Consider the following 20,799-nt stretch of genomic DNA (forward strand, 5'->3'; position numbering starts at 1 on the left):
TTTTTTGCTCCCTCTGATTCCAGATTAGTTGCATCTCAGCCAAATATTGTCTGATCCTAAACTTTACATCAATGGAAAGCTTATCTATTTACATTTTAGATGATTTATAAATCGAAAAATTGACACTTAGGAGGACCCTGTGGTCCAGGGTCACATATGCTTTTGCATTCGCATTTTTTTGGTTCACACAAATGCAATAAAGATAATTTTTAATCGATTTGAATAGATTTATTGAGATTTCACCAAAGACCAAAGACTGTCAATTTTAAGAAAACCATTTAAGTGAGTGACTATTTTATTATACCACAGTCTAAAAAAGAACACAGGATGCCATACACTTTTACTTTAGCATTTTTTGGTTTTGCTTCTTTTTAGTCATAATAGAGGTGAAAGTGTTGTGGTTGTCATGCATGTTTTTAAAGATGCAAAATCCATCAATTTTATCTGAGCGAAAGGGAAGTAAAACAAAACCCTACTGTAAAAAACACTAACAAATGAAACACTGATCAACTGTTGCACAGTGAGAACGGGAACTATGTGGACTGATTTCTCACAGATATATATTTTTTTGGTCATATTAGTGAGGGAAAGTTGTGGTTTATCACACATGTTTCACACAGATCCAATATCAAGCATTTGCTCGTAGCAAAAGGGAAGGAATATAAACTAAAACAAAAGTCAATACAAAATATATAAGCCCTATCAGTTATGGAAAAGTCGAATTAATCATCGTAAAGTGAGAACTGAAGCTTTGGATCGATTTCTCATGGATGAAATAATGATTTTTGATGATAGTAGTAGTAAAATATATATATATAAAAAAGTTGTGGTGTATCATGCATGTTTTTTTACACATGCAAAATTTCTCAGAGCAAATGAGAAGAAATGAGAACAAAAGTGAACACAAAATACTCAAGCTCTGTCAGGTTCGAAAGAGTCTGATAAATTGTACATTGACTATTCTAGATGGATTTCTCAAATGGAAACACCATCTCCACTGCTAACTACTAATCAGAACAGCTTAACCCCAAAATGTGAGGAAGCCAACGGCTTTGAAAATCTTTGGGAATTTCTGAACGGCTGCGGATCTGTTGAGGTCAACGCTTTTCTGGCTTCATTCTCCGTGTTATAAAAGAGTTCTTGTGTGGTAGAGACATCACTTCCGTCCTTTTTTATGGACACAGATGTTCTGAGCTGCGGAGGTCTTCCTGCTCAAGTGCTTCAGCAGTTCAACTGTGAATATCCCGCTCGCTCTTTTGTGGAAGTAACAAGGAGGAGGAAGTGTTCGGAATCTCTGGAATGCAGCAGGGACACAGTTCACTGGACGAGATCCAGAGAGAGGAAAACTCACTGTCCTCCACTGTTCCCATCTTGCCTTTTACGCGACTTCTGAACCACCATAAAACTAACAGAAAGTTCATTGTGAAAATACATTCCATTTGTTTTATATGGTAGTGCACATGATATTATTTCACATGTCACATGGACTCCTCATCTTACTATAAAAAAAGGATCTAATCTGAAGGCATAACCTTGTTCGGAAGGAGCATTGAAAATATGGTGTTGCATTTACTTTGAAAGAGTCTTCACTAGTACATTTCACAAATAATAACAAAGAAACGGCACACAACACACTGAAAGATTTGAAACGTTTACAGCCATTAATCTTCCACTTCTGTCTTTATCTGACCCATTTAAACTCACTAATAAATTTAGTGCAATAAAATAGAGGCAATATTTGATGCAAGACGTGCATGCAATTGTCTTAGCATGATCATTCAAAGCATGTTTCATAGGTATCATTATGACTCAAAATACATTTTATATATAATTCAGTCAAGTTTCTAAAGAAATAAACATGTAGCATGACTTGGCTTAGTGGAGGACAGTCATTCGAGAAAACTGTTCTGCATTATGCAATTTATATGCAAATAGATTATTTCACTCACATTTAAAAGAACAATTCACTCCAAAATTTACATAAAACTTTAGACTTTGTATTATTTTCATAAAAGTAGTTTATATGATTTATGTGCAACATTTAGTTTTTTGAGTTCATGTGATAGCTGAAATGTAATATTTCCCATCATTTTATAAGCTACTATTTTTTTTGTGTTTGTCTTTTTAGGAGAGTGACAATATAAACCACCATCCATTTCACGACTCTGGAAACAGAAGCTTGGACGTACTTCTGTCATGTTTCACAGAAAAAAGAAAGTCATACAGGTTTAGATGGACATGAGGGAGAGCGAGCGATGACTACTTTTAATTTTAGCCTGAACTATCACTTTAATTCCCATACAAAAGCAGAGAGAGCAATAAAAATGCTCAATATTGGCAGGTGCTGAAAACCACAGACCTGAGCTCCATGAAATCTAGCAGTGCTGAACAAAATATCATTTCATTAAAGGTCTACACAACAAAGACAGCATTTATGGGTCAGAACAAAGTCAATGACCTATTAAAAATGGCCTGGCAACCCTTTGGCTGCTCTTTCTGCTATAGTTCAATGCAGCTCTGTAAAGACATGAACACAAGACTGGATAAATAAGACAAGCTTGAGTTTAAAAAGCCAGCTGTGGATTATTAAAGGTCAAAAGCTGCACTAAATCCGCCTTGATATGGATTCTTCCAGCACTGCGCTGATACTAAACATTTAACAGGATGATAAAGGCCTCGTTCAGCTGTGTGTGCTAACTTCTGACATGGTTTGACATGGTTTCTGGTCTCTACACATTTAACAAGCAACCCATACATCCCAGAAGTTTGCAGAGTTTCCTGAAAATGTCTTTTTTTGTTTTAAATATGTTTCACATAATATAAGGATACATTCCATTGTATCATTCTGCAAATGTTACTTTTAAAAATTCTCGGAATGTTCTGAAACAAGCAGAAACGTTTAAAAAACATTCCATTAATGACATATAAATAGACTTAGACTTTAGACTTTTGGGCAATGGGTTTTGCAGCAAGATAAACACAGAACAGTCACAGATGCACAAATACAAGACAAAAACACATAAGAAATATTTAATGTAACTGGCCCTTGTTAAAGTAAAATCTGACAATTTCATAATATAGCAACAATTTCATAACCAACTCCATTTCAGCAACAACATCATCAAAAACAAGCAGTACTATACATATTATAATAATAATAATAACCCCATCACTATTTAATAGTTATAGTCTGTCTACTCCTCCGGGCTGAATTCATAAACAAGATGGCTCTCGGGACACATTTTTAGAGAACACTATTAAAGACCTTTGAACAAACATTCTATTCATGTTACTTAAGAACGTTTCTTCATAACTTTGAGCGAATCTTGCTAGAAAGTTCTGAGAACGTTTGCTAGGATCAAAGTCAATCCAGTTTAATTTGAGTTCTTCAAGTTTTTATGCACTTCTTGCATTGCTTCAAAAGTAACAAGCACATTGTGTCATTTCAGCCTGTATTCCTTCATTCACACCACACTAATTACATTCGCTCATAGTTAATGTGAACATAACGAGCTAAAGAAGGCAAGAGAGATGATTTACTTAAAACTAAATATTGGTTTTGCTTTATTCGTGTACTACTTTTTACTGTATTACTGTAGTTTATTTTCTGGAGCATTTGGCATGACTTGGTTTGAATAATCCGTATGTTAATATAAACGTTAAGAAATGCATAGTACTGGGTGCGTCATGATTTCCCTCCATCATTCTGGAGATCACATTCTCTTCCGATTTTTTATGGAGAAGTCACTGCCTCCCTGGCCTTGGAGAAAACACCCCTGATTTCAGATGAAAATGAACTCGTCATCCTTTAAAGCACAATGAATGCTATTAGTCAAGTGTTCTGAGAGGATACGCTGGAAAAACGGCACATTTAGTCACGTTGCCGGTCAAGCGGGAAGTCCTTGAAGCGTGCTAATCTCTTTAAACGCTCACAGGATGAATAGTTTAACGGCGTCACATTTGGACATCCCAAACTGCACTTCATGTCACATCAGATTATTTAGTGGATTTTTAGATCAGAACGAAAGCTGTGCAACATTTCCATTTATTTCAAATGCATAAAGTATATTGAACAACATGCACTCTCCAAGAAAACAGCAAGTCTGTACTTCAGGAAACAAAACAAGACAGCTCATCTGATCTTTGCATTGGAGAAACAGCCATGCAAACAGGAAATAAGGCACAAACACGGCCCACACATGGACAAAGAACATCTTTGATGACGAGAAGCCAGTGTTTCCCCTCGAAGGTCCTCTGCCCCGACTGAAAGCCACACATTGCCAGAGTGGAACGGGCTTTTCTCGGGAACTCAAAGCCTGTTTGTATCTGGCATCTGTTTGCCTATTCAGCTCTGTGGGGAGAGACTGGCTTCTTATCAGAGCACCGCAGACCAAGTCAGCCCATCATATCCGTGCTGGAAATACACTGAACTTCCAGTAACTGGCCTCACCCTGTTAGAGATGCTGCTCTGCTGCTAAATTTCCTATGAATATATGCATAATCCTCTTGAGTAACTACCAAACCCTTCCTCTTCCTCTTCCTCCTCCACCCCCCTCGCCTTCCTCTTCTATCAAGAAGTCAATCTCTTAGTGTGCTGCTGATAAATCAAATTTCATCGTTAGGCGACGCACTATATGCGTGCCTTTCGCAACACGCGGATCATCAAGGCTTTCGCAGATGCTGCAGGTCGAAACTGCGACACTATCTAATCCCATCATGCTGCGCTGATATGACAAGGTCACCTAAACCCGTCTAAACCAACCTCAAAAAGAGTGAATCGCGAGGAAACACCAGCTGGTCGTATCTGACCCCAAAATCATATTAAAATCATTGAATACTTTGCAGCTACTTTATGATTCCTATTATTCTCATGCGTGGTTCCTATGATATATTAATTCCATCTTAATGTTTTAATGCATTATTGTGGGAAAAAGTCCTTTAAATTAGTGACGACAAAAGCTAGCATGAAATATAAATGTCAATGCTTTTTGGCATTAAAGTAATGAGAATTTGAGAGGGAAATGTGTGTAATTGTCATGAAAATCTGTAATTTTCTTTATGCAAAATCAAAAAATATGGCTGAAGTGTGACTTTGGCATGTTCGCTTACAGGTTTCACCTAAAACACTTTAAAGCCAAACATATAACCATGAGGGTCACACTTCAAGTCAAATTATGATTTTTACCTGCAAAAAAACATCCATAACATATGGATGAATCTTGTACGTTCTTGTCATTACAGCTTGGCATTTTCTTTATGCACAATCTAAAAATCAAATGACTTTGTAATGATGATTTCAGCATGCTTATAATTAAATAACGTTCTCATTATTTGGCCAGAATTAGCAAAAATCATCCAGGCGTTTGAATACATTTCCACCAAATGTTTCCATCTTGTATGTTCTTATCTTTAACATTTGTAATTTTCTATATGCAAAAAGAAAATAAGTCTGAAATGTTCTTTTACATGATTTATAACTGCACAAATAACCATGAGTCAAATAGGGTTTTTACCTGTTTACAATTATGCAACGTTCTCACTGCGCTGCCAGAATTTGCAAAATTCATCCACAACAACGGATGGATGAATAATCTTTCCCCAACTGTTTCTATTTTGTACATTCTCATTAAAATTGTCTTAATGCAAAATCTAAAAATAAGACTTAAATATGACTCGGACACGTTTGATTATAGCTTTCAACCAAAAGACTGCATTAGCAAACTGTAAAGAGCAACTAACCATGAGGGCCACAATTAAAGTCAAATATGATTTTCACCTGGTCATGATTATGCAAGATTCTCACTGCATGGCCAGAATTCGATAAAAGCATATTAAAAGCATATTTCCAGCATATGTTTCTGCAGGTAGTGCATGTGAAATGCATGCATGGAGTGAGATTAGAGAAGGCTTTAATGAAGAGTGTCATATGAGAGGGCGCTGTGACTTTTGACCATTACAGCACAGTAAAGTAGATTAACCACTGAAACCCAACACAGACAGGCAGGGCTATGAATGTTTGTTCCCATCAGAAGAAAATGCAGTGACGTGCATGAGACACGTAAAAACCTGATCAAACAGAGGCCTATTTTTAAACTGGTGGGACGGGTTTGATCGGGAGGGGGAAAGGTGTGATAAAATTGTGAATGAGAGCCGGTGCCATAACACAATCAAATAAAACGCTAGCAAGACAAAAACACACCCATCGGAGGGATGCATCTGATTGGAAGGGAACCAATGACAGCTATTCTTTATGGATTAGTTTCATGGAAGTGCTGCTTTTGGACACAAGTAGTCTACCATCCGTTGATCACCACTGGAACTGGTTATTATAACAAGAAAGTGCAAATAACAGTTTCCACAAACGCATTCTGAATTATGACTTCACAACCCCACTTTAGACAACAAATAACCACGAGGGCCACAATGAAGCTTTTACCTGTTTACGATTATGCGACGTCCTCACTGTGTTGCCAGAATTAGCAAAAATCATCCTCAACAACCGAATATCCACCGACGGATGAATAAATTTCTACCAAATGTTTCTATCTCGTTCGCTCTGGTGTATCCAGGAGGGTAAAGTTGTATCAGTGGCTCTATAAAGCATAGAGAGTGAGCAGCGATGTCATAGAGTCTCACTTTGACGACGAGGGAGAAATATTAGGTGTTGAGGAACGGTGAGCGGCGTATATCCCACGGTCGCTCGCTGTAGTCGGCTTGCCCAGCCCGTCTGTTTCACTCAGTTCATTGATCTGCGGTGACTTCTACACAGAACTACACCTCCCACTATGGAAGAAACCACTGTGCTCTGTTTGGGAGGGGGGACATGCACACAAACAATACTAAAAAACATCACAAAACAGACTCTTTGCTCAAATACTAATGCATATTGCATGTTAAGCATGCATGCATGCACTTGCACAATCTGTGATGGGTGCACAATGCTCTGGTTTTTAACTGAGGGGATATTACATTTCATCAACCCCCCTTTGGTAGCTCTTGGTTTCCTTTGACCCGAATACTTCACATTCCTGAGTGAGGCCATCAGCTTTTGTGGTTTTACAATTTCATATGTGTTATACAAACTGATTTAACACTGCGTTTAGGTCGAGAAGCCAAAATGAGTGGAAATGACGTAAAAAAAACAATCACACTTAAATAAACAAAGTCAATGTATAGCTTTTCGGTGTTATCTGACTGCAGGAAGAGCTGGTGTGTGACTCTCCTCTACGGTTGGAAGACCTAGGGTGACATTTATGAAAACAAGCTCAAGCTTAGCCTTGTTAAGAAAGGGAAGAAACCAGAAATATTTTGCATTAATTAAATGAAGCGTATTGTAGGACCATTAAAGCTTTTTTTGCATTGTGACAGAATTTTCATGACAATTAGACACAGATGACCTTAGGAGTGCTTTACTTTTTACACATTTATTTTGAATTAAAGTGATTTTATTCAATTATGTTTATTTACAAATATTTATACTGCACTACATTTAATTTAATATATAATTATGTATTTATGTGTAAATTATAAAAAATATTGAAATTATATTGTTATATTATATTATATCAGATTATATTTTACTATAATTTAATATTTTTAAAGAATATATATATATATATTAGTGCTGTCAAATAATTAATCGCATCCAAAATAAATGTTTTTGTTTACATAATATATGTGTGTGTACTGTTTATGTTTATTACGTATATATAAAGAAACACACATACAGCACATGTTTTGAAAATATTTAAATGTATATATTCTTACTTAGGCATATAATTTCTATTATATATAAATATATTTAATATATATACGTGACTTATTTTTTAAAAATATATTCATGCATGTGTGTGTATTTATATATACATAATAAATGTAAACAGTACACACACATAAATTACTATGTAAACAAAAAAAAAATGTATGCAATTAAATCGCAATTAATCGCTTGACAGCCCTAGTATATATATATATATATATATATATATATATATATATATATATATATATATATATATATATATATATATATAAAATCATTTTAAAAATTACACATAACATTTTAAGTAATTTTATTAAATGAAATTCATTAATCAATCATAAATAAATTAAATATTTAAAGTATTATCATTATTATTATTATCATTATTATACATAATTATTAATATTCTATTATCTATCTGCCTCAACATGAAAAAATTCAACAAATGCAAAGTTGACATTAGATGTTCACAGCATAATTGTTTTTTTAAAAATTAAATCATTTAAAAAGTTGATGTTTAGTACTGATATCATGATATCAAATTAATGCAGAGATCCAACACAAACCAGAAACCACATTGAAATAATGACATAACAGAGCAAAGGAAGTCTGGGAATGATGTAGTGACCAAAACATGTAGCAGCACAAATGCAAACTCTCATATACATTATACAGTATGAGCTTCCTCCAGCTCAATCTGGATCTTCATTACCAACTTTATCCATTGCATTAAAGATGGATGAACATGCATGAGAAACACTTAATGATGATGATGCTTCTTCTTCACTCTCTGCTGCTACTCATCCATTTACACACAAATAGAAAGAAAAATTTCATTTTCTAAAATGTATGCAGATCGTCTCGTGTTTCTCCGTCTCTCTTGCTCTTTCTCTGAGGCTGTGATGAATGTAAGGCACATCCTCACACCTAAACACTGCATTTCCTGTTGTCTTCTTAAATAACTTTCCCTGAGCTCATCAGTTTTCCATTTCACTCACTGTTTTGAATATAAATGTGATCTTAGAAGCACCGAAAACACCTTGTGGTATCAATACTCCCCGGCTCTGGCCGATCGTGCTTAGACAGTAGTTTAAGTCGGATAGTTAGGACATAAATAGGTCATTTACAATCACACAGAGAGAGCAGGGGGAAGATCTTTGCCCTTGGATCCTATCATTTTCCTGTTTGTGGACTGAAAAACCAGACTGGAAAACATCTGCCATTCAGGACAGAGCAAACATGAGTGCGTCAACACCAGCCACAGATCAGAGGAGAAACAAAGCAGTCGGGCTTCAAAGATTTGGCTCAATTACACACAAAATAGCTTTCTACGTCAGAAATAAACCAGTTCTCAGAATAAATGCCACAAACAGAGATAAAAACTGACGAAATATTTGAAATACCGGGGCAAAAGTTTCACTGTAGTCAATTGATGCATTTGAGACAACAAAAGCATAAAAAATTAATTTAATTAATGCATAAAAATGATCAAAGTGTCAGTAAATATATTTATAATGTCATAAAAAAAACAATGCTGAACATTTCAAACAAATGCTGTTCTTTTGAACTTTCTATCCATCAAAGAATCTTGAAAAATAAAATATTTACTGCCTTACAAATTTATGAGGCAGCACAGCTGTTTTTAACACTGTGTTAATAATCAGAAATGTTTCTTGAGAATCAAATCAGCATATTAACATGATTTCTGAAGATCATGTGACACTGAAGACTGGAGGAATGATGCTGAAAATACAGCTTTGATCACAGAAATAAACTACACTTGAACATATATTTAAATTTAAACTGGTTATTTTAAATTCTAATAATATTTCACAATATTACAGATTTTACTACAATTCTGATCAAATAAATGAAGTCTTGCTGCAATGTGAATGTATTCAAGCAGAGCATTAATTGTTTTCTGCGACCTCGTGCGTCCTGACCCTTAGCTTAAGCATCCGGATATTTTCAAAACAGACAAAGTGATACGGATGAATTTGAAAACATTACATAAGAAGAGAGGTGGAATAATGTGGTTTTCTGCACTCAAAGGACGGACTCGTTCTGCTGTGTATGTGTGTGTTTGTATGAATGATGGCAGCATGTCAACAGGCAAATAAGGTAGAAAGCCTGATTCAGCTAAAGCAGAGGGTCAGGGCTAAATTAAATGAGAAGGCAACAAAAGAGAGAGCAAATAAGCTAACATAATATAAATGCATGCATACACACACACACACACACACACAAATGGTTTCTAGAAAATAAATGCAATTATATATTTTCACATACAAATTAAAGTTCATGGCACATACATGCCTGGTCCAAAATGGCACATCTTTTCATTTGCAACCACTATGAGCCAGTTCAAACTTCACAGTTGACTTTTGCCTAAAATGTAAACTGGGAAGAGGACTGTGAGAGGGAGCCATTTGAAACAGGACCATAGTCTAGCACGGTCATCCCAAATTACAGAAAGATAGAAAGTGAGAGTGAGTTCACCGAGAGCCTGGCACAACATGCAGAGACATTTAGAAATGCCCTGTCAAAAATATTGACTTAAAATGCAAAATATTGAACACAAACTTAACTGAAACAACTCTTATCTTTCTTTTATTAGCCTTTAACTTCAGACATTTACACTCTTAGCAGATTTCTTACTATACCAACTTGCCTTTTTCAGCAAAATTCAAGAAAAGAAAAACATAATTGACATTATCGTAATGGAAAAACGCAAGGGAGGAATTTTGATTTAATTGGCCAGGAACCGACTGCATCGTAAAAAAAAAAGTGTGCATCAAGAGCTGAAATAAATGGGGAGGTCGAGTCAAATTAATCTGTACAGTGCTTTTAACTATACACATTGTTTCAAAGCAGCTTTACAGAAAATCCAGATTTTTATGTTTGTTATATATTAATATCTTCATGCCCTATAGGTGCGTTTAGCAGATTAGAGTTGGACGATAGATACATAGCTTACAGTTTGCAAAGATACCAGCAGATATTTGCTATATTATATATCGCTTTACGGAAAAATACTGTATGCAGAAATAGATGGGACTTATAAATATCAATAAATATAAAGATCTGGATGATATATAGAAGACGGTTTCTACCATGGATATAAAAATAAATTAATAAAAAGGTAATTGTAACTTGATCTCACAATTCAGACTTTGTTTCTCGCAATTTTGACAGGAGAAAACAGTCGAGATATAAACAGATTTATAAGCATTTCCAAGTTTAATTTTTTATTCCAATATTATATGATTTTCTCAGAATTGCTAAAATGTTGCAATTACGCATCTATTTTAATTCTGTAGTGGAAACGGGGTTGTATAGTGATAACAGTTACATTTGTGATGATATAAACCATCACGCAGCCGAGATGTGCTATATACACAATAGTATATCTTGCTTTACATGAGTGTACTGCACATGAAGTAGGATATACTTGTAAAGTACCCATACAAATATTTATCCTTCGGAATAGCATGCAAAATATGAATTCGGTCAATTTCAGGACATTTTTGTTGACGTTGCACGATAAACATCAGAGTCCAGAAGCAAAACCAGTTAAGAACTGCTGGTTTATAATAGCAAGGATGTTTAACAAAGTCTAGAGGAGCGTTAAACTTACAGGAAAGCAACCCACAAATCAGCCATAAAGTAGCCCTGCTTGACACGGTACAGCTGTCCATGCTGAATGTGCAGAGAAAACAAATGAAGAGGAAAGCGTTCGCCTCCCCCACAGCAGGCGATCAGAGCGACTGTATATCACACTCCTACCTGACAACACGTGAGCAGCACACACACATGCATGTGCATAACTCCATGCACACTTACACACATGCACGCTGTCTCTCTCCATACTGAACTGCTAAACGAGAAGCTTTTGAACTCCGATGCAACTCTCAAGAGCGACGTTAAAGCGAGCGTGCAACTTTTTCAGACCACATTCGACACGTTCTCCCTGCCTTCCACCATAATGGAGAAACATTTCAGCCTGTCACTTCCTATATTGTTCGGTCTCGGTCCATTAGCTCTGTATAAATAAAATGTTGCGATTTGTTGTTGAAACAGTGCCGTCCTACGTACCTTCCTGCCTCTGTCGTGTGGCTCGAATCGAGGGCCCCATCTTCTAGACGGGGGCCACATTGTAGTCATCAACAGTGACAGCTTCGAGTTTGTCACTGCGAAAGCAGCGTGTTTACATGTGTGCATGCGCCTGTCGCACAGGAAGACGCCCGTTTCACACGGATAGTCAGTGAGAGAGAACGAGAGAGAGAGAGAGAGAGTTTGGATGTGTGCAGGGCTGCTGGGAATGAAACACTGTCTTACTACTTACTGAACTTACTGCACAGTATGCACTGTACACTGCCTACGGCGTTTCAAAGTGCATTATGCAATGCTAAATGTTTATGTGTCATGAGCTCATCACGATGCATAGCCTTGATGGGCTTATTTTGTATAGAAAAAATACTTTTTAGGTTTATGCATTATGGAGCTGCTTTAATGCAAAGCTACTCCATATTGCATTTAAAGGGATAATGCTGTCATTTACTCCCCCTCTTATTTTCTTCTTAGGGTGACCTCTCTCTTTGAGGAACACAGATTTATTAGCTCTTGCTTTTCCTGAGAAAACACTCAGTTTGCAGTTCAAGCAAATACTGAGTCATGAAAATTGATGTTAAAATCATGGCTGCATTTACTTCGAGTTCATTTACATCACATTAGAAATGAAAGGTTGAGGGCAATGCATTGTGGGATGACGCATCCTGTGCTGTATGCATGCTCAAATAATAGTAAAATAATATTTTTTATGATATATACAGAGAGAGAAGGTTAACAATATCATGCATATGTAATGCAAACGCTTCAAAATGTTATATGTTATTAAAATTAGTCTATTTTAGGATGAATTCGGTGTCATTAAGAACGACTGATTTTAATAAATAGTCCAGAAGATCAGAATGCTTAGAATGTGTATTTGTAATTTATTTGCAAAAACCATAACACGGCATGCTGAGACATCTCTGATGATAACAGGAGTGATCTAGTTTTATTCAAATATGCCGACTGCATCCAGTTTGTTAGGTTGCAGTCTTTAGTGTACGATTGTGTCTAAATTGGAATTGGAATGGGGTCCTGAGAGAGATTCAGCCAAATGAGATCCTCTAAAATTCATGATTGTAATATGATTTGTGTATTTGCATGACACAAAGCAAGATTTCGCTCCCGCATCCCACACATGTAATTTTAAAATGAGCACAACACACACTAAATATTTCTCCAAAGTACATCTGGAGATTGAAAAATTACATGATGATTATGAAGATTTTTGGGATCAAAACCAACACAGCATTCACAGCACTAATGTATATTTCCTGTGAAATATTAATATGTAAACTGGTTATTTGCAGAAAATAAGTGTATGTAAATTGCTCTGAGGGAAACACAGTGACATGTCAGTTATGATGCTTTTGTAAACTCTGATAATGAATCCACACCCACACACACACACACACATATATATAGACACAAACTATCGGTCAAAAGTTTGCGATCAGAACAATTTTTTGTATTTATTACAGGAGTTTCTTTTGCTCATGAAGGCTGCATTTATTTTATCAAAAATACAGGAAAAGAAATGCAACATTGTGAAACATTATTATGGTGTAAAATAAAGTTTTTCTATTTTAATATATACATTAAAATCAAATGTATTCTTGTGATGCAAAGCTGTATTTTCAGCATCATTACGCCGGTCTTCAATGTCACGTGATCCTTCAGAAATCATTATTATTTTCTGATTTATTATCAGTGATGGAAACTGATATGCTATTAATATTTTTTTTGGAACCTCTGAACATTTTTTCAGGATTCTCTGATGAATAAAAAGCTAAAAAGAAGAGCATTTATTTACACTACAGTTCAAAAAAAGATCTTTTTTGAAAGAAATTAAAACTTTAATCCAGCAAGGATTTGTTAAATTATTATGTGTTGTGTTATGTGATGTGTTAAAAGAAGTGATTTAAATTGTTAGAAAAGATTCATATTTTGAATACATGTTTTTTTTTTTGTTTTTTTTTTTTTACTTTTTATTAATCAAAGAATCCTCAAAAAGTATAGGAGTTTCCAAAAAAAATATTTGGCAGTACAACTGTTGCCAACAGTCATAATAAATCAGCATATTAAAATGATTTCTTAAGAATCAAGTGACACTGCTAATGGCTGATGGAAATTCAGCTTTGCATCACAGAAATAAATTATAATTTAAAAGACATTAAAATAGAAAACATTATTTTATATTGTAATAACATTTTGCAAGATTACTGATTCTTTTTCTGTATATTCGATCAAATAAATGCAGCCTTGATGAGCAAAAGAGACTTCTCTAAAAAACATTACAATTCTAACTGATCCCAAACTTTTGACTGGCACTAGTGTACATATATGGATAATACCGTGAATTAAATACTTCTTTAAATGTACCAAAAAATAAAGAAAAAAATTAAAACAGATTATTGATTAAAAAAAATTAATGACAGTTTTGATATTTGTGCAACAACAGCTTCACATCATCTTAAAAAAGTTAAATAAATAAATAAACAATAAAACAAAGTTTTTTTTTTTTTTAGATAAATTTTTTTTAACTTAATACTTGAAAAAAATATCGCACAAAAGTTTGAGATTATGAAACATTTGATTGAAAAACATTCAAGCTAATATGTGATTCTCAACCACAAAAACAGCCTTAAGTGACGATTTATATAAGTAAATCAGCTTTCCATTGATGTATGGTTTGTTAGGATCTGACATTATATGGCCACCTTTAAAGTTGTTCTTAGCAATGCATATGACTAATCAAAAATGAAGTTTTGATATATTTACAGTAGGAAATTTACAAATTATCTTTACTTAATATCCTAATGATTTTTGGCATAAAAGAAAAATTCATCATTTTGACCCCTACAATGTATTTTTGGCTATTGCTACAAGTATACCCCAGAAACTTCAGACTGGTTTTGTGTTGCAGGGTCACATATTATGTAACCAAGATGGGCTATAAATTTTGTTTGAATGAGCCTCATGTAATGATCAAAACAAAATGTTTACAGTAATAAAGTTTCAATGCAATCATTCTTTAACGTTTAATGCTCTGTATTGTTGCATAAGGTTTCATCATCATCCCCACATGGCATAAACTCATCCTGTGCATTGATACCCACACACAAATAGCTTCCGCTATAGCAGAAACTCAACCGGCTGTCAGATTTCACTATAGCGTCATCCCACAGTCCACCATTTTTACCCCGTCCGGTCTTCACATATTTACTTACACATTTACTGAATTGCCCGTTTACACAAACTAACAAAGCAGGTCTATTAATACCAGACGCGTCTGTGTGGCTCTCATTGACCTTGTCAGTTAAGCTGAAGGGCTTTTCCAGCTCTCCGTCTGTGTTTGTGAGACAGGCCCTTGGCAGAGCGCTTCACCGCCGCGGTGGGTAGTATTGTGAGCCGGTCCCTCATTTTCCTCATGTCAAAAAGTTCCCAGAATGGCTATCATAGGAGAACAATTGGGATTCTTTCAGCTCGGCACGCATATAATGAGGCCGCCGCGGCGCTGGTTAATTGTGTACATTCTGCTGCCAGGCAACTCTTCAGACTTTATTGTAAACATTGTATAGGCCCTTCACAATGGCTTTGTTTGCAGGCTCTGTGTGTAATGTCCAATGGCAGTTAATGTGCTAAAACCCACCCCTCGATCACAGGCTCATGTTGACACGGCCAGCCCACCTACACGGATGAAAAACTGGTGCTTTTTAAATATTACTCATGTTATTAACAATGCATTTTTGAACACTGGTGATAATGCAACTGCACGTAAATTTAACATGCATAAATTGTTACAGTTCAGTTGCTTCTCAAAGAGCTACATAATTCCCAGTCCATTTCATGCATTCTCAAGAAAATGCATACTGCAATCTCATAAAAATACGTTCAGGTTTAACATCAAAATGCTGAGAAAAAAGGAAGTATATTTTGCATAATGAAAATTAAGCTTATTTTACTACAATTACATTAGTTGCACATTATTGCAAAATTCACCCACATTTCTCAATGCCATAATGCAATGCATAGATTTTTTTTGTATTTCCATTTATACTGTTGCTAAAAACTGTTTTGCACTGACTGTGCACAATTTGCACACTACTGCCGAATTTATTATTCTGCACTTCCCAGATTATATTTGCATTTTCATATACTTTTCTAAACCCTTATGCACTATCATTTGTCTAATGACAATACATTGAATTTAATGCAATCGAAAAACTTTTCGTTACACAAAAACTTTTAAGTCAAAGTAAATGCATTTATTTATGCATTACAGTAAGCATAATTTGGCAAGGAATGTGCTTAAAAATAATGTCATAATGCAAAAACATTAATGGTTCTTAAAAACATGTTCCATTTTCTATAAACAAAATGAAACACAGTATGATGGGAATGTTTTTGACCGGTTTTGACCCTTTTGACATCTCAGTTAATTATATTTCCATTTGCATATATTTGCCACTATTTTCTGACATTTGTTCAACAACAATAACATTACATTTAATATAATCTTAAAATTCCTATAAATGGCTGTAATACACAATTTTTTATTTAAATCAACATAAATTGAAAACTAAAAATGCTGCTATGCATTATGATATGCAAGCATAATTACATATGCATGACAATAATGTCATAATGCAAAAACCCTAATGGTCCTAAAGCATGCTTCATTATATGCAAAATATGATAGTGTGAAATGTGCGTTTTTGACAGGTTTTGAGAGATTGAACCTTTTGATAGATAGTGAATCACAATCAAATCTGCTCAAACTCAATGCATATGATGAGTTTGTATCTTAAGCTGTACATTATGCTGTAAACAGTGGAGTAGAGAGCCATATAAATGTGTTCCACTACCTCTCCTCCTCTCAAATGAAGACAAAAGCTGTAGGCTTCCAGCCTTGAAAGAAATCAAGCTGTTGTAATAATAAAAAAGGCCCATCCTCCCTTCCCTGTCAAAGCTTATCTTACAAAAGCATCTCAACTTCTTCCAAGCTCCTACAAGGGCATGTGCCCAAAAATAGAAAAAAAATACAGACACTGGAAACTTTCTGAACCAGAAATGAAATCCTTATTACAAAAATAAGATGGAAATGATGATGGAAGATAATTGGTGTGGACTAAAAATGTGGTTTATTTATTCTGGCCACTTGACTGTGGAGTTTATGGAGCATTTATGGACTCTGTCTTGTATAGCTGTAAGTATATTACAGTGTTTGGTTTAGGATGCTTATGTACATACTGCTGGCCCCACATAAAGTCAACATGCTATACAACAATACATAGCTTCATAGCATCTCCTGTGCAACCTCAATCTTCCTTGACTCTCTTTCAAGGTAGAAAGATGGATATCTTTCTATACTTCTATTTCAATCAACTGCCACAAATTAATTTAAACTAATTAAAGATTTGATCCTATTTACTTCCAGCTCTTACTGTACATGATTCATCAGTGCATATAGGTGTAAGAATAAATACTGTGTTTATATTTGAATATTTAAATACAATGAAAACCAATATCAAAAATATAAAGAAAAGCTATATCAAAATGTAGTTTGCTATGCCACTGAATCAACGTTTATTTTTGGATGACATAATTAATGTGAGGGATGCATGATGTGCGTGGAAAAAATCTGATAAAAAAAAATTGTGATTGCTATTTAAAATGCAATTAAAAAGAATATTAATAATTATAAATATGTTTTATTATTAATTATTGAATTATTTGCATTTTATTATTATAATTATTATTACCATTAATAAATATAATATAAAAAATACAAAATAAAAACAAAATAAAAATTAGGTATTGTAATATTCCACTGTAAAATACAAAGTTGAGTATTTAAAAAAACATTTTTATTCCTGTTTGTTTAGAACCGCCTTAATTAATTTTTTAAACATTAACCAACATAATTTTATTTTGACTGATTAAAAAAAAAAAAAAAAGTAAAATTCACTTTTTACTATCCAACAAATTCTCAATGATCAAACTTTACTCAAGTCCGGTTTTCAATGTTTTCCTTATAATTAGGCCTACATCAGATTAAGATGGGTTGACACACTGACATTGATAGGAGTGAAATATAAGGCCTTGCAGGAGATGAGGGCATATAAATGCATAAAACGTCCAAAATCTCATACTGATTTGACACTCGTATTCTGTCAGCAGAACTTTCATCCACATCCATATTAATAAGACAAAACATTTGCAGCCACTGCATTAACCGTGACACGCAAAGCTTTGACTGACAAAAACATGTAGCATTTATGATTTATGTTTCCTCAAATCAATAGGCTACTTTCATAAAGCTTTGTGAAACCCGATTAGCATCATACAGTATTTACAGTCCATATTTCATGCCAATTCTTATGTTCTTCTTTTAGACAGCCTTTTAACACAACTGAAATTAAGCAGTGTGAAAACTGCATGTTTAATTTAGCGTATTAAAAACATTGAAGGAAAAAAATCAGAAAATTACAGGTCAACCAATATCATTTTTAATGAAAGATGCTAATGGAGTGTGGAGTAAATGAGGAAATATATACAAAATGTTTTATGATATTTGAATGATTTGGCCAAGCATCTGACTATAGGCATGGTTTTTAACTGAATGCACTAAAATGTCAAAATATTTACCTGATTGCACTAAATACACCATTTAAAACAATATAGAAGATCAAGAGCAATCAATCAGCTAATATTTCGCCATCGATAAAAGATTATCACCCGATGACTGGGATTTATTGACTTGACTGAAGTAGCTGAAGAAAGTTTCAGTTTCAACAACATCTAACAATAGCCTTGTCAATGGATAAAAACATTTTCAGTTTTGTTTTTCTATTTGAGAGAGAGATATTGTGTCAAAGAGTATTTCTTTAATAAGTAATATTAATTCAACAATCCAATATATTTTTATAATAAGAGTTTATTTCACTGGCCACGATTAATTTTAATTAGCTATAATATATCAGACATTCGGCTTGCTCTGATTTCTGCATGTTCCAAAAAATATATAAATAAGACGTTATTTATATATTCTATTTTTATTAAATATAATAGTAAGTGTTCGTTTAATAAACAATTTCGATTTCTGTAGGCTAATTGTAAAATCGGCATTAGCTAACATATATCGGTCATATCGGTCAACCACTTGACTGTGTAAACAAACAAAATAAACTGTCTCCTTACAATTAAACCACTATTATTTTGAAATACATATATATACAAATTCAAAAGTGTATAAACTAGTATGATAAATGAACAAGTTCACATTAGAATCGACCACAACAACACTAGAGTTCACTGAGATTGAGTTCAGACAGCGCGCGATGTCATGTCACAGGAATTCACTGGCCAAGAACACCAGCAAAACATTCAATAACGCCAAAATAAACGACGACCACAACGAGTTTAAACCAGCACTGCATATAAAGCAGTGACGATTAGGTTATATGTGGAGTTGACTGATTTAAAAAACGATTTAAAATGTCCGCCCGAGAATCCCCTCAAGTAGCCTAATGCTACAAAGTTAACGTTACAGCAGTAGCTTGCAACATCGACCGATTCCCTAAAATACCGCACAGTATCCGATAAAACATGACACACAGCACTCGGGTTTACAAATGCGATATCAATCATCAAGTGAAACTGATTTTCGTACCTTGGCTTGCAGGTAAGGGGGGTAATAGTAGGTGTATTGGGGGTACATCTGCCTCCACACCTTGCCCATGAAGATTATCGGTAAATTAAGACGTGAATGTCACTTCTGTCAGACCAGAAACCCGGAGAATAACCAACACCGAGCGCTGCTGTCGACGTCCAAACGATGGGACTGAAGAGGAGAGGAGAGGTGGAGCAAAAGAGAACAAAACAGAGCAGAGCAGCCACCCTCCGGTGCACACAAACTCTGCTCGAAAGTCTGCCACACAGACTAATAAACAGCAACCAAACACCGTGCATCTAAAGCAGTGGCTAAGAATTCATCAGAGAGAGTCTGTGAGAAATGTTTCAGTGCCTTTAAACTTGCAGTATACAGTAAAAAAAGCAATGCAAAAATATTGTAACCCTACTAAGGGTTTGAATTATTTGTGCACATATTGTTTTGTTTAGACGAGACATTAGAATGTATAGATTATAATACTATTTTGAAACTGCTTGACAGCATTATGTGACCCTGCTCATTTTGTTTATGAGCCAAGTATGGGGCAAGTTGTCACATTTTTTTGTTTTGTTTTTATGGAAGGATATATTCCCCATGACAAACCTTAAAAGTGAAACTACTTTTGAATATTTTCAGTTTTACTGACTAAATACAGTTCTTTTACAACATATGGGGTACATTGTCAAAATGTTAACGTTTAAAGCGAACACAGATATAGTCATGAAATGGCAAAAAGGGTCATAATAAGAGTGTAATATCAATCATGTAGCCAAATATCTGACTAACGTTCAGAATCGAGCAATCATGTTTCTAAATCTGTTTAATAGTTGTTGTTTTTTTATTGTTGTTGTACAATTCCACGAATAAAGCCTTTGTTATACAATATATAAAGCTTGAGATTTTTGTCATCATCTTTATTAAATAATAACTTTAATTGAAATCAAATCACTGTTTTTTAAAGACTGGCTACATTTTAGAAGCATGGCTGGTTTTGAATGCCAGTGAATGAAACTCTGAGGGTTACATGCAGCTTTCGCAACATTTCTGCAGGCCTCTATTTTTGAGTCCGGCCAGATGCTCATGTGAGTGATGCTTCCTGTTCAGCTTCAGGAGACAGGAAGCATCACACATATCTGAGCGCCCTTCGAAGAAGGGTTGGACCAAAGCCTGCTGTAAAAAGCCATGAGCTAGTGAATCCCCTTAATCTAGACGACAGAGATAAAGAGAAGCGAAAAAGATGACTAAAGCTGTA

General features: G+C 34.7%; 1 protein-coding gene across 5 annotated transcripts in view; it reads right to left on the reverse strand.

Annotated features, from left to right (window-relative positions):
- rbms1b (RNA binding motif, single stranded interacting protein 1b) overlaps positions 1–19,768 on the reverse strand; it is a 57,902-nt gene extending 38,134 nt beyond the window's left edge. Inside the window, exon 1 of one of the 5 annotated variants that reach the window (XM_026271146.1) lies at positions 19,548–19,768. In XM_026271146.1, coding sequence (XP_026126931.1) covers positions 19,548–19,616 — 69 coding nt within the window. In that variant the 5' untranslated portion in view covers positions 19,617–19,768. Of the gene's footprint in view, positions 1–6,436; positions 6,754–11,857; positions 12,002–19,547 lie in introns of those variants that run through there. The other 4 variants (XM_026271144.1, XM_026271143.1, XM_026271148.1 and 1 more) reach the window with 4 other exon arrangements.
- Between the last annotated feature and the right edge of the window lie 1,031 nt (positions 19,769–20,799).

Source organism: Carassius auratus, chromosome 9 (assembly GCF_003368295.1).
Source record: "Carassius auratus strain Wakin chromosome 9, ASM336829v1, whole genome shotgun sequence".
Lineage (NCBI taxonomy): Eukaryota > Metazoa > Chordata > Actinopteri > Cypriniformes > Cyprinidae > Carassius > Carassius auratus.